Source organism: Falco punctatus, assembly GCF_963210335.1.
Source record: "Falco punctatus genome assembly, chromosome: 4".
In the NCBI taxonomy this organism is placed as follows: Eukaryota; Metazoa; Chordata; class Aves; order Falconiformes; family Falconidae; genus Falco; species Falco punctatus.
Window position 1 is genome coordinate 97089946 of NC_137583.1, and position 13305 is coordinate 97103250.

Here is a 13305-nt window from a genome sequence, read left to right on the forward strand (position 1 = left end):
CAGCTGGAACTATTTACCCTGCTTCTCAGGCAGATTCCACAGAGGCTCATCATCACTGCTCCCAGCCTGATACCTCTGGCATAATAACCAGCTCCCTCCCTGCAATAACCAGCGAGCAAGCTGGCAGAGACATGCCCCCCGGTCTCTGGGCACAGCTTCATTCCTCCGAAGAAAGAACAAGCAAGATGTGTAACCTGAGTCGTTCTCATCATCATTTGACGCCTTGACTGCAGGTCCCTCAGAAAGGCAAAATGATTTTAGAGTAAAAGTAATGCACACGAAGAAAACACCATCACTGGACCGACTGCGCAGCAGTTCCACCTATAAAGGTGTCTCTGGCACTCGCAGAGCCCACTGCTGGCACCTGCACCCTGCCTGCACTCACGGCATGGCACCGGCCCGGCAGCTCTCCCTGGGGTCTGCAGACTGAAAGACCAGGATGGCTGTACAGTTTGCCATGACAAACAACAAACATCCACGTGCTAACTAAGGCATATTCACTGCCACTTTGAAAAAATACTCTTACAAGCAAGAAAATGTGGCTGTAACTGTGAGGCAGAGGAATGAAAACAACCACCCCCCTTACCACGGCCAGCACAATCCAAAATATCTTTTCTACATGCCTTGCAAGAATCCTTTAAAAAACAAACAGCAACCACCACCATCAAGACATACAGCTGCAGCAGACTCCAGCCAGCAGATAATTCAATAACCACCTCCTTTCTTTCCCCCTTTACACCAGAAAAATGTTGAGCCCAAAGAGTGCCCCAGGGCCCCACACCAGGGTACTCACTGCAGGCTCCGCAGGTGAAGCAGCCATCGTGGTAGAGGTTGCCCATGGCCTGACAAGCCTGGTTTGCTCCATACACCCCCTTGCTGCATTTCACACAGGTGCCTGGAAGAGAGAGGGAGACAAGAAGTCAGAAGCGGGACTCAGTGAGGCAGCTGGGGTCACTGGCCAGGTGACCACACCTGTAATTCAGCATGGTAGCTCAGCAGCTTAGGACCCAGCAGTTCACCAAAGCCATAAGATGTACACAACATCGGCGTCACCCACCCTAAGAGATGCTATTAAGAGCAGTCAGGATGGTCATCAGACCCCCATAGCAAAAGCCTTCTGCAAACAATTAAACTGCACAAGAACAGCCCTGTCTGGCTACAGCGACATCTCCGTCCTTCCCCAAAACCTTTATATAGATTTAAAACCACTTTTAAGGACCCTCCCAAAAGCTGGGGTGGTAGTAAGTGATACTCAGGGCTGTTCACAGGCCGACAGTTTCTGCTATGTATTGCATAAAATAAGCTTGTTGGTTGCAACCAGCGTGAGCAAAACACACCTCTTCACTTAGCCCCTTTAAGTGTAATGATTTCAGATCCTGGTCGCATCTGCTGAAGGCCCTAAGGATTTCCCACCAAAACAGAGCTGGACTACCTGACACCTCCCTCCCTCCCCTCTGTCAGTCACATCTGAACACAGACCCAGTGTAGGCACTACGTACTGACTACATATCCTGCCCAGATGTTCCTCTGGCCTCTTGCAGGACAAGGCAAGAAAAAAGTCAGTTTTAAGGAGAGGACACCCACTGGTGGCAGCGGCCGAGGGGGGCTGATACTCAGGCAGCCCTCGGGGCAAAGGAGAGCCAGGGAAAGCACATACAGCCAGCTTCTGGCTATAAGCTGTCCCAAGTGCAAGTCCAAGCTGCTCCTCACAACCAGGCTTTTCCGTCAGCACCATCACCTAAAGAGCAGGGTCAGCTCTGGAGCTCCAGAGGAGGGACATGACCACGTTTAGCTCTTCAGCTCACTCTCTTGCTGGCACAGCCAAGCTCATTTCCACCAGCGCCCACCCCAGTGTGGGGCTCCAGCCCAAACCCCAAGCCAGGCAGAGAGCAAAGGGTGAGGACTTCCACCTCACAAGGAAGCCTCTGCTCTGGGACCCTCCAGGAACAGACCTGCCTGATGGGGGATGGGAATCGTGGTGATGGGGCAGATGCGCCGTGGTGCGGGTGAAGAAGTGCAGGGAGAAGATTTTAGCACTGCAGGTTCACAAAGGGCGTTGACCTAGGGCCTCTCAAGTCTCACATTTTCATCTAAAACTATTTTACTGAGTTTCACACCCTTGTCAGCATCTGCTAGCAGGACCTGCTCCCTCCACCTTGCAGGGAGAAACGCAGCAAGGCCACCCAAAGCCACTATTAGTGGCTGTGGAGAGAAAGTCCTTGTCCAAGGAAAATGACACGTCAAACCAGTTCACTTACTTCAGGCATTACACTGTGATTGCCACAGACTGGTTTTAAAGCAGCATCACCCTTCAAATACCTCGAAACAAGCAAGTTTAAGCCCTGTTTAAGCAAATAAACACAGTTCTACCCAGGACAGACAGTGTGAAGGACAAACAGATGATGTGCTTCTGCCTCTGGTTTGATAGGACCCTGCAGATGTGACTTCATCTCCAGGTCTATCCTTCCACTGCTGCTCAGTCCCATTTACACTGGTTCTTAAACTCCCTGGGGCAGGGACTGTCAGTCACGTCTCGTTCCTACTGGGCCAAGAAGAGGGACAGTATCATCCTGCTGGAGATCCTTAGTCATGCTGCGGTTAACAAAACTTCACTTCTTTTGGGACACCGCAAGCTCCACAGTAATTGGAACAGTCTGGTGAAAGTTGGGAAGAAACACGATGCACTTACGACAGTGCTGAAAACTAACTCCCAGCTCCAGCAGCACCACACTGGCACTCCCAGGGTGGTTGACAACTCCCTCCTGCAGCCGATAGCTGCAGCTGCCAGTTTTCACACTACGGGGATAAAAACGCTCAGGACCCCTCCGCAGCAGCTCACACACGGCTGCTGAATAGCAGATACTTCCATTTTCCCAGAGCAGACCTGGCGCTCGGTACTGCAGCTGCCCCTGTGCATTCAACCAGCATGCTGGAAGCTGCCCTAGCACTGCTCCAAGCCCCGCTGCACTCACAGCCGGAGTTCACACTGACACAAACCTGGAGACAAGGCTGCAGACAACAATTAGTTACTCTGCTTTGTCCAAATTTGACCTGAGCTGAAATGCTAGCTTGGCCACGGGCCCACTTCAGCACGCAGACTGGCACCAAGTTAGCAAAACTTGCTGGTTCTTTTTGAACAAAGCAGATTTATCTCATTTACTGAAAGAAACATTTAAGAAAGCAAAAGATAAATCATGCAAGCGTTACAAAGCAAAAAAGAAAAGACGAAGATAAGAAAATTCAGCTTTTCAAATAGATATGTTCTTCCAGGAATAAGCACATTCAGCGGCAGCCTGAGGTGCTGCACTATCATCTGACACAAGAGCTAACAGCCACCTCACAAAATTCCAATTTGAACAACAATGCCAAGCAGAAAGTTTTGAGAGCGCAAAACCTGCCAATTTTGCTGGTCGAAACCTTTCCACAACATCCACCAGGCTTTCCAGATAACCAAGGTATTTATTGCACTGCAAGCGCTGCATTTTCCCCTTCCCCGTGCCAATGAGTGGCTGCTCCAGAAAAAATTCACCAGCGTGCTCTGATTTCCTCCTTTCCAGAAAGCAGCCAGGTGACACTGAATATGGATGAGCAGCAAGAAGAAGCGGGAGGCAGAAGGCACAGCAGCTGACTGCACACACAGTGCACGGTAAAGATGCTGGCAGGAACCCGAAGCTGCTATAAAATACCCTAATGCAAACCCCACGGAGGGCAGAAACTGCCTCTGCTGCCTCCAGTCGATCCCATTTAGGCTCCGGAGCATAGGCACTGCCCCTGTGTTTTCCCCAACAGGACAGGTGACAGTCCAGCCAGGTCCTGCAGGAGCTGCCTGGGCTCCTGCATCCTTACCCAAACTTTCTTCCATCTCCTGCCCCTCGACCACCCCCATCATCCTTCCTCCTTGCTTTCAGTAGGTGCTCCATTTCATCGTGATTAACCCTTCTATATCCACTTCTTTAAATATTTAGGCCCTCAAAACATGAAAACTTAAGTCACGGAATGAAAGGGCTTTTAAAATAAATCGACAATGTTGTCTGCAAAAACTACAATGTGCTAAATTACCCAACTATGTAATAAGCAGTCATGCTATAAATATTTATAGATGTCCTCTAGCAAGGCTGACAACCGAAAAATGGCACTACAGCAAATCTATGTATAGTTTACGTTTTCACTTTTATCTGCTAAATCTTACTGGAAAGCCAATTAAATCTCAGTAGCAATTGGAATTATTCTAGAAATAAATCTTTGCGTCTTCCAAATACAGTATGATGAAGTATTTTAAGCAACATACTTGAGCCTTCACCTCTGACTCCCAACACACCTGGCCTGAAAGGGGAAAAAAAGGTGGGTTTTATTGACTTTTTCCTTTCTACTTTTCCCCGCCCCCCCCCCCCCCCCCCCCCATTCATTCCCTGCTGCCACAATGATCCTGTTCTTTCGGCTTAGACTGTGCAAGGAAAAACCAGTACCTGTTGCTGAGAGTGGCCAGTCACTGAGCTAGGCAACACATGTGCAAAGCCAGCCTGATGGAAGGCAGCACAGCATGAGCCACATCCAACCCCATCCTGCTGCAAACCAGACTCTGCACCCTGCTCCATGCCAGCTCCAGCGACTATTTCCCGAAACAGTGCTGAGCGTGCTTTCCGCTACCCAGGACATAAGAGTTAAAATGTCAGCAGCATCAGTCCAGCTCCACATGCCGCTGACACTAGTCAGCGGTTCTGCGTAATTTTCTTGGCATAGAGCTGCTTTTAGCAAAAACTTCTGTCCTCAGCTCGAAGCAGGGGGATGCCGAGTAGCCACGGCTCAGCAAGATGCCCAATTTCTGCACTCAGGTTACTTTGCTGGAAGTAACAAGCGCTTATGCAAGCGCCGACTGGAGCAGACATCCCCCCTGAAATTATGGCTTTTAACTTCAGACAATGTTATTAAGGCATTATTAAAGAGAAATAAAAGGCTGACAAGCCTGAAGCACCACACATGCACAGCACCGGTAAATCCATGCTCAAGCGCAGCGGCAGAATGGTAGCCAGATTTGGAAAGCGAAAGGGATGGAAATTGCTGATTTCGGCTCAATTTCTGCCGGCAGGGCAGCCGGGCTCCGGACAACAAAGAAATCTCTGTTCCCTTTCGCATCATGTGGCGAGCAACCGCCTGCACTGCAGCTGAGTGCCTGAACAAAGGGACCTTTGGGGCAGAGCTGGGACGGACAACATGCCCTGTAAGGCACTTCCCGGCGCTCACCGTACTCCATCTCGGCACTGCAAACCGGGAGGTGGGCTGCCACTGGGAACAGCCTCAGCTCGCAAGATCAAACAGGTCCAATGCAGACCTCAAGGGCTGTCAGAAATGAAAGTGAACCCGATGCTCGGTCTGAAATGCCAGTCCCACCCTTAAAGTTCAACAAGTTTATTTCCATTCACTGCTGGACTCAAAGCCTTTAGAGACATTTTTTTCCTCTAAGTGTTGCTGTTTCACGCTCACCAGAAGGAGGCTCCGTTATTTGCTATATCCCATTTGCTAAAAATTCAAGGCAAACCATGCTAAACAGCAGCATTTTCTGGGACTGGTCGGTGTGGTTTATCTCCACGTGCCAGACATCATCTATCTACAAAGTTGTGGGTTTTCCAGCAGCATCCCCCTTCTCAACATCCAGGACAGCCAAGCTTTCCTACACGTGCTCATGGTTGGGTTTGCTGTGCCTGTCACTTAATTTTGGAGAGCCAAATGTGATGGTGCGTTGCTTCAGTGGTGAGATTTCCATGCCAGTCTGGTCCCAGATAAGAGTACAGCAGCAGGATGATTCTGCATGTGGCACGGGTCTGCATGTACAGCTAATCCAGAAACACCACTTGGAAGAGTAAGTCTGTCCCACCCTTCCACTTACTCCCATGCAAGCCACATTTCCACAATCAGCTTGACCCTTCTACAATACACAACTAATTTTTTTTCCCTTTCCTTACAGGAGGCTGAATTTACGCTGAAGAACCCCCAGTTGCATTTGGAATAAACGCCCAGAGCCTTTGCGTGTAAATAATCTGGTATCATCTTTCCTATCTGCCCAGACACGCAGGTGGTTAATTCAGAAGCAGACCCTGATGCCTCTTGGCAGAAGTGGAACCTTCACGAGGGCCCTCCCCGTCAGGGCAGGAAAGGGGAACAAGGTAAGGGGAAAGCTGGCACATGCCTCGTGAAGGTACAGCTTCGGCATTTCCAACCCACCTATTCATTGCAGGAGAACCAAGCACTCCACCTGCACACACATTTTTCAAAGACTGACCACTGAGAAGAAAAGATTTCATCCTGTCACACCTAATGAGACGCTCAGTTCTTCACGTTTTACTTCAGACCTTCTCCAGAACCTGACGCCATCTCCCTGCGGCTCACCTTAACCAAGCCACTTCTCCATCAAACTAAATCAGACACATTGTGTGCCTCACTGTCCCGTCATCCAATACTGCGCAATCACTCTTGCCAGAGAGCTGATTTCAAGGAGATACGGAGGCCCATGTGGGATCCAGTGCTTGGAAAACCTGGCAGTTTGGTCCCATTCACCACTGGGCAACTGGGTCATCACTCAATGGTAGCAAAGATGTACAGGTACTCCCTGCCCAAAGAACCACAAAGCAGGTAAATGCAGTTTTTCTGTACTGTTTTTGCATGCCACATTCTTGACCTCTTGACTTTGCTGTAGACAATCACATACGCACTGCCAGCAACGTACAAAAATGCCATCAAACTCACACCAGTGACATTTTAAGTACCCTATAGCAATGTCAGACACTATGTTAACTCCAGTGCCACATGAATGAGGCTCCTTATTCCTTTCAGTCTCCACTGCCACAACATCCTGGCTGAAAGGCCTATTGCTACTCTGCCTCAACTCCTTCCATTTTTTTTTCCTTTTTGTAGATTTGTCCTTAGCTTGCAAACCCAGCTGAGCTCCCAAGAGGAAGGGAGGAGAAGTACATACTGCTGTAATCTTGAAGAGCCATATCCCTGACACATACTTACTTACTTCGTTCCTTGCAGTGAGATAAGCTTTGCAATCTGCACACACCCACTAGTCCACATGCCACAATCTTTCCAGCTTTTCTCATTCCACCAGGACCCACCTTGCCCTGCCACCTCTCCCTCCTCTCCGCTACAGGCTGGCATCTCCTTCCAGCTGTGGTGTTCTCCCGGGGACAGGCAGTGGGGGATGCCTGCACTCATTCCCAGTGGAAACCACACCATTACCATCAAGCATGTACAAAACAAACCTCAGAAAAACTTTCATTTTAACCAGAAATTCTCCACTTGGCAGCCCTGGAATTACCCTTGTTGCCACCAAAGCATCCTGGTGCACCAGCAAGGTTTGGTAAAGTCTGCACATGTGTACAGGCTTGAAGTTAAACAAATTGTGGTTTTGGCAGTGGTAAAACACTAACTTCACTAGGCACAAGACTTTGGAACAGCACTGCTGGCCTCCAAGCTGATGACACCGATTCAGAGGTGCTGGGGTTCCAGGTCTTCACAGGGTTCAGCCATTTGGTTACTCCTCTGTTTCTGCCAAGGGGAAAAGAAATCTGCAGACTTCGCTGTGAAATCTTCTCTGCCTGACTGCTGGGAAGCATCCCAGTATTTTGCTGCATAACAAGACACCTGGCGCGCTCCTAAAATACCTGTAGCTTATCAGCTCTGCTTAAAATAATAAGGAAGCCAAAATGCAACACCTAACAAATACTTATAACTAGAAAACTATTTATAAAAATTGCTTTAGAAAAAGATCTTGGTAAGGGTGTAGATGGTCTTCATCAGACAGAGATTTCCATCTAGCTATATGAAATAAGCCCGGGTGAAACCACGATGCTACATGTTACACCTCTAAAAGCACCCACCCGCGCCTGCAGACCAAGGAGCGGTGTGGTACCACAGGCACTGCTAAAGCAAACGGTAAAACCTCGCTGCAGACCCTGGCACCTCTCAGCCAGGCCTCTCCCCTACCAAGTCACTTTCAGACAGTGCAGGCAGATGCTCGCTTTGCTTGTGCACCTGCCCGGCTCTCACCTGAAAACTCACCCAGCACCAGTCCTTGGGATGGTGGTGCCTCACCTAACCCACCTGCCTTGCACTGGGTGGTGCTGGCGGGGCAGTTGCAACTCCCCCATTCCCTCCTGTTTAGTTAAAATTCCTGTTTGCCGAGTGGAAATGAAGGCTGGTGCATCCAAAGGAACACCACAGAAGATCAGTGGGATTCAGGCACCTCACTCCTGGGTGTTCCCTGGAAACAGTACACCAAAAACGTGAATACGACCTAAGCTGGCTTTCAGCGACACCACGCAGGGACATGGGGCCCCTTCTCTGCTGCGTGGGAACCAGCCTCTCCAGGAGCAATTTCAGGATTTCCCTCCCCAAGCTTAAGACCTGGGTGATACCTGAGACTCCCTACTTCCTCCTCGACAGCCCACATAAATCAAGTCAGCACTTCAAAAGCACTCTTGGATAACCCAAATTCTTCCAGAGACACGTGTGGCTCATGCTGCTCACACATAGGCCGCCATTAATAAAAATAATAATTCTTGGCTTTGTTTGCTTCTTTCCTTTCACTTACACATACTCTGAGCAGACAGAAGTATTTTGTACAGCAAGCTAGTGCTGACAGATAACGAGAACCAGCCTGTTACTCCTCAGCAGAGCAGCCTACCTATTTTGCACCTAGCCCCAAGCTTACCCTTTCCTGGTCTTTCATTTACAAACACTCATTGCCACAAAGTAAAGTAAAAAGCAGCTCCTTTACTGTGATCAGAATTAAAAGTTCATGATAGGTATCTGGTCCAGACTGAAGGACTGTATGTTACCAAGACGGACAGACCTGTCTTAAAAAAAAATAATCCCCCTGTTACAAAAGCAGCACTCAAAATTAAGAGAGATGAAAGTATTTTAGATAAAACAATTTGGTCATTTGCACTTCAGTCCTGGTTTCGTTTCCTGGCTCAGATGTACTGTAAAGCTGCTGCATTAGACTTCCCTTTGCTGGGGAAAAGTCTGCAACAAAACAAACTGTTGATCATTTTTATCACTACTGCATAAAATAATTTGTTTTCCATCCTAAAGTTTGCTAGCTTGAGGGTAGGGCATAGCAAAGATAGAATCAGATGATCTGCTAGGTTCCTCCAAAGGAAGTAAGGTAATTGCGAAAAAACGAAAACAAAAGTGAGAAACCAAGGGGGAGGAGGCCTAGAATTAAAACACCTTGGTACTTGCCCCGTCCTGCTCCTCCACAGGGCAGATCTGCTGAGCCTTCACCCCCAGAGTTCAGGCTCCACAAAACTTTCCTTCTTCCTCTGCCGTGAGTACTACATCATTTCATTTTTCCCTCTCCCTCTCCTCCTTCCCGAATTTCTAAGACACTACATCATGGTGTAAAACCTCCTGTCGGGAGGATGTCAAAAGACCATGACCACACCAGGGATCAGGCAGCCTCCATCCCTCCTCCCTCCCTGGGGCTCAGCAATAACTCGGCCGCCTGACCAGCAGGACTCTGTGCTGCCAGAATTACTCCTGCTTCACTACCAATTTTTCACAGGATGAAAGCTTCCCCCTGGTGCTACCCCTCATTTTGTGACAAAACTGCAAAAATCTGACCACCTACTAGGTCCTTTGGCTTTCTCATCCCATCCCCATGCACATTTTGGACAAGGTATGATCCAGCTGATTTACTTGCATCACGAGGAGAAGATGCATGCAGTGGGGTCTGTTGAAGAGACCTCCGACATGTCTCCAGTGGAGCTGAATGCCACCTCCAGCAAAATACTCCCACTTTTGAGCACCACCTCCCAGGAGACTGTTGTCCCAACTCCATCTTTGTTACCATGGTGCTCCCTGTCATGGCACTAAGGCCCCCCTCGCCCCTGAGACAAGGCTCCCTGAGCTCATTCAAACCACATGCTGCCCGCGTGGGACAGAAAGCACCAAAACATGTTTCCAGGCCAAAACGCTCCAAGTACAGCAACTCAACACATCACTTTTCTGTGACAGAAGAAAAACACATCTGCCCTGCCACAAGGCTGAATCCAGCCTCAGATATTAAGGTAAACATCCCAGCACAGCCCTCTGCAGGCAAGTGCCACTGCCTGATGCCAAGAAACACATTTCGTTATGCAATTTGCAACTGAGCACTCAGTGGTCCCTCCAGCTGCGTCCCCAAAGACTGGCGTGAAAGCCATGGCTGCTCCTGTGTGCGCAGACCACCGCCGAGCCACCCAACCTCACCAGACAGGACCCTGTGCAATGGCACCTGCGCAGCCTCAGACGCAAACTGTTCCTCTGCACCAGGCTGAGGAGTTTATTCTGCCCCCACTTCTACTTCTGTGACAGCGGGTCTATAATCGTGAGGAAAAGCCATACGCTAGACCTGCTCCATCATTCATTAAATTAACTGTGGAGTTCTCAGCCTTCCCAGCAACTTCAAGTTTCCTTCTCCCACAAGCTGAACTCTCTCACCCGCTATTAAATTGCAAAGTGGCACAGTAGGGAAAGGTAACACTCGATTTGCCCCTGACCTTCTGCCATCCTGGGGTAGTAAATCAGTTTAATCCAGCATGGCATTTAATATTCTTATTGGGAGATCCTCACATGTAAGCGGTCCTTTTTCAGTGTCAAGCACCAGCAATAACCTCTGGGTCTGGACTACTTGCAGACCCCAGATTTAGGGAGGAATGTGCCTTCCACCTCCCATGCTGCCTTCAGGATACACCGATCCTCTCACAGCTGACGAGGACCAGCCCCTGGGGGTGGGGGGGGAAATCCTGGAGAGTCTGAGAAACCACCACCCCTTTCATCCCCAAGCAACTCCTCTTCGAGGGACCCCACAAGCATGCTCGGCCATGCCCACCTCCATGGAGGGTACCAGCAAGCTCCCCTGAGCTCTGTACCCTTCTCTGCGCCCGCAGCGTACGCAGGCGTGACTCCTCTGCACGCTGGACGGCTGCCTTCCTACCCACACGTGGTCAGGCAGCGTGCTTTTAAGACACAGAGGACCAGAAGTACTGTCAAGTAAAGTTAGGTGCCTCCCTGCAGGCAACGAAGGGCACTTCAAAAGACACTGCTCCAGCTTCTTCTCAGCGCTGCCCCCTACAAAGCTGTTAAACTACCTTCGCCTTAAAATTTCATAGGATTAAAGAAAAAAAGCATTGCAGGCGGAAGAACCTCCCGTGCCCAATAAATGCAAGTTAAATAACAAGCCAGCCAGCAACTGAAAAAGCACAACCAAGCGGGCGTATGGGCAGACACAACCCTGCAGGTGCAAACCCTGCAGCGACCCTTCGCAAGGAACCCTCTCCACACAGCCTGGCAGACTGCCTCCTTACCAAAGTAATCGGCCTTTGGGCGAGCGTCCATCTCCTGCTCCAGGCGCTGGGTCAGCGCCTCCAGCTTCAGCTCGGCCACCGAGGGCCCCTGCTCCGGCTGCGGGAGGAGGGTCTGGCAGGGCAGCTTCACCTTTGCCGTGCCGGAGCCCTCCAGGTGCCCAGCATCTGGCCGCACGGTGCTCGCACCCTCCGGGAAGAGATGCGGCGGAGCGTGCGGGGCATGCGGCGCATCCGGAGCCGCCGGCCCGCGCGAGGCCAGGCGCGAGGAGCCCGGCTCGGGGCTCGCGCTGCCACCGTCGGGCCGGTGGTTGTGACCGTGGGCCACCAAGGGGCCGGCCGGGCCGGGGCAGGCGGCGGCGTGCTGGCAGTCCGCGCCGGGGGTGGCGAGCGCGGAGCTCGGGGGGAAGGCCGGCGGGACGCCCCGGTACCACGGCTGGCTGCCCTCCCCGCCGGCCCCGGGAGCGCCGGGCTCGGCCGGGCCCGAACACCCGCGCGCGGGCTGCGCCGAGGGGGCCGAGAAGGAGGCGGACCTGTGCTGCGGCGGGGCGCCGGGGGCGCCCTCCTCCGGCCCCGCCGGGGGGCTCCGGGCGTGCGAGAAGGAGGAGGACCGCTGCCCGGCCGCCGTCGGGTCGCGGCCGCCGCCGCCCCGCCTGGCCTCGCCGCCGTTCTCCTGCCCGCCGCGGCCGGCCCGGGGGTCGCCGGGGCTGCCGGCCCGCTGCTCCCCGCGGCCGGCGCCGGGCCGTGAGCCCCCCGCCCGGGGGGCCCTGTCGGGCTCCGCTTCCCAGCCGCGGCGCCCAGCCTGGCCGCCCGGGGCCTCGGCGCGCTCCCCGCCGTCGCACGGCCTGAGGCGCGGCCCCTCGGCGGCGGCGGGGGGCGGCTTGGCTCCCCGTGCCGCCGGCGGGCTGGGCCGGGGCGCGCCGAGGGCAGCCCCTCCGTTCAGGGCGGCCATCAGCATCTCCTCCTGCTGCTGCTGCTGCTGCTGCTGAAGGTGGATCTTGGCCATTTTGGTGGCGAAGACCCGCCGGGTCTCCTCAAACTCGGGGTTGTTGCCGGCAGCTTTGTCCACCCGAAAGAGACCGTCCTTGGAGGCCTCGTACATGTTGAGGTCTTCAATGAACTTGCTGGCTTCCAGACCCAGATCGTCGTACTTATCCATCCCGCCCGGCTTGGCGGGCTGGCCCCCGCCGTCCTGCTCCTGCCGCTGCTGCTCCCCGCCGGGCTGCGGCCACTGCCGGCACCGCCGGCCGCTCCGTCCCGCCGCGCCGCCGCGCTCCCGCCGCGCCCGTCCCCGACGGGGGCGGGACAGGGGGAGGGGGCGGGGCCAGGAGGCGGGGATGGGGCACGGCCCCGCCCCCGCGCCGCGCCGCGCGTGGCGGCCGCCCGTCACCGGTCCGACGCGATGGCGTCTGCGGGCGATGGGATGAGGTCACGTGTGGGGGCGAAGACGTAAGGCGCGCAAGGAGCGCGCGGGGCGGGCGGGCCGGGTGGGGGAGGGGTGTTATTCCCCACGTCACTCGCCCGCTACGGGCCACTGAGGAACCACCGCAGCGGCCTGAAACCCCGGTGCAAAACCCTTGCGAAAGCTCGCACCCACTCGTGGTGAAAAAACAGGCTCCTCCCCCCCAAAACAACAACCTGTTGGGAAAACTAATTCTGTAACTGTTGCGCCAATTAATCTTCATCATATGAATTTAGTTAATACGGATGTGTTTTACGTCGTATTACATGCACAGCCGTGGCTGCATGGCTGTGCTGCAGAGAGCATGAGGAGAGGACCCCAACTCGGTGCAAGGACAGCCCCCACCCTGGGGAGTACAGGGCACCCCTGGGTGCTCCAGGGAACACCCCAGCCCCGCCAGTGCCTTTGTGACACCACCACCACCCCCCAACACCCCCCCACACACACACTATGTAGCATCACAGACAGTAACTGCAGCAAGATCAGTGCCGGGGACGT

The 13305-nt window shown here is 53.0% G+C and overlaps 1 protein-coding gene across 1 annotated transcript in view; it reads right to left on the reverse strand.

Moving 5' to 3' along the window:
* Nucleotides 1-12971, reverse strand: part of LIMD1 (LIM domain containing 1) — a 33706-nt gene extending 20735 nt beyond the window's left edge. Inside the window, exons 1-2 of the mRNA XM_080385900.1 lie at nucleotides 11349-12971; nucleotides 794-895 (exon numbers count right to left, since the gene is read on the reverse strand). Of these exons, the coding sequence (XP_080242026.1) occupies nucleotides 794-895; nucleotides 11349-12504 (1258 nt within the window). The 5' untranslated portion in view covers nucleotides 12505-12971. The remainder of the gene's footprint in view (nucleotides 1-793; nucleotides 896-11348) is intronic.
* Between the last annotated feature and the right edge of the window lie 334 nt (nucleotides 12972-13305).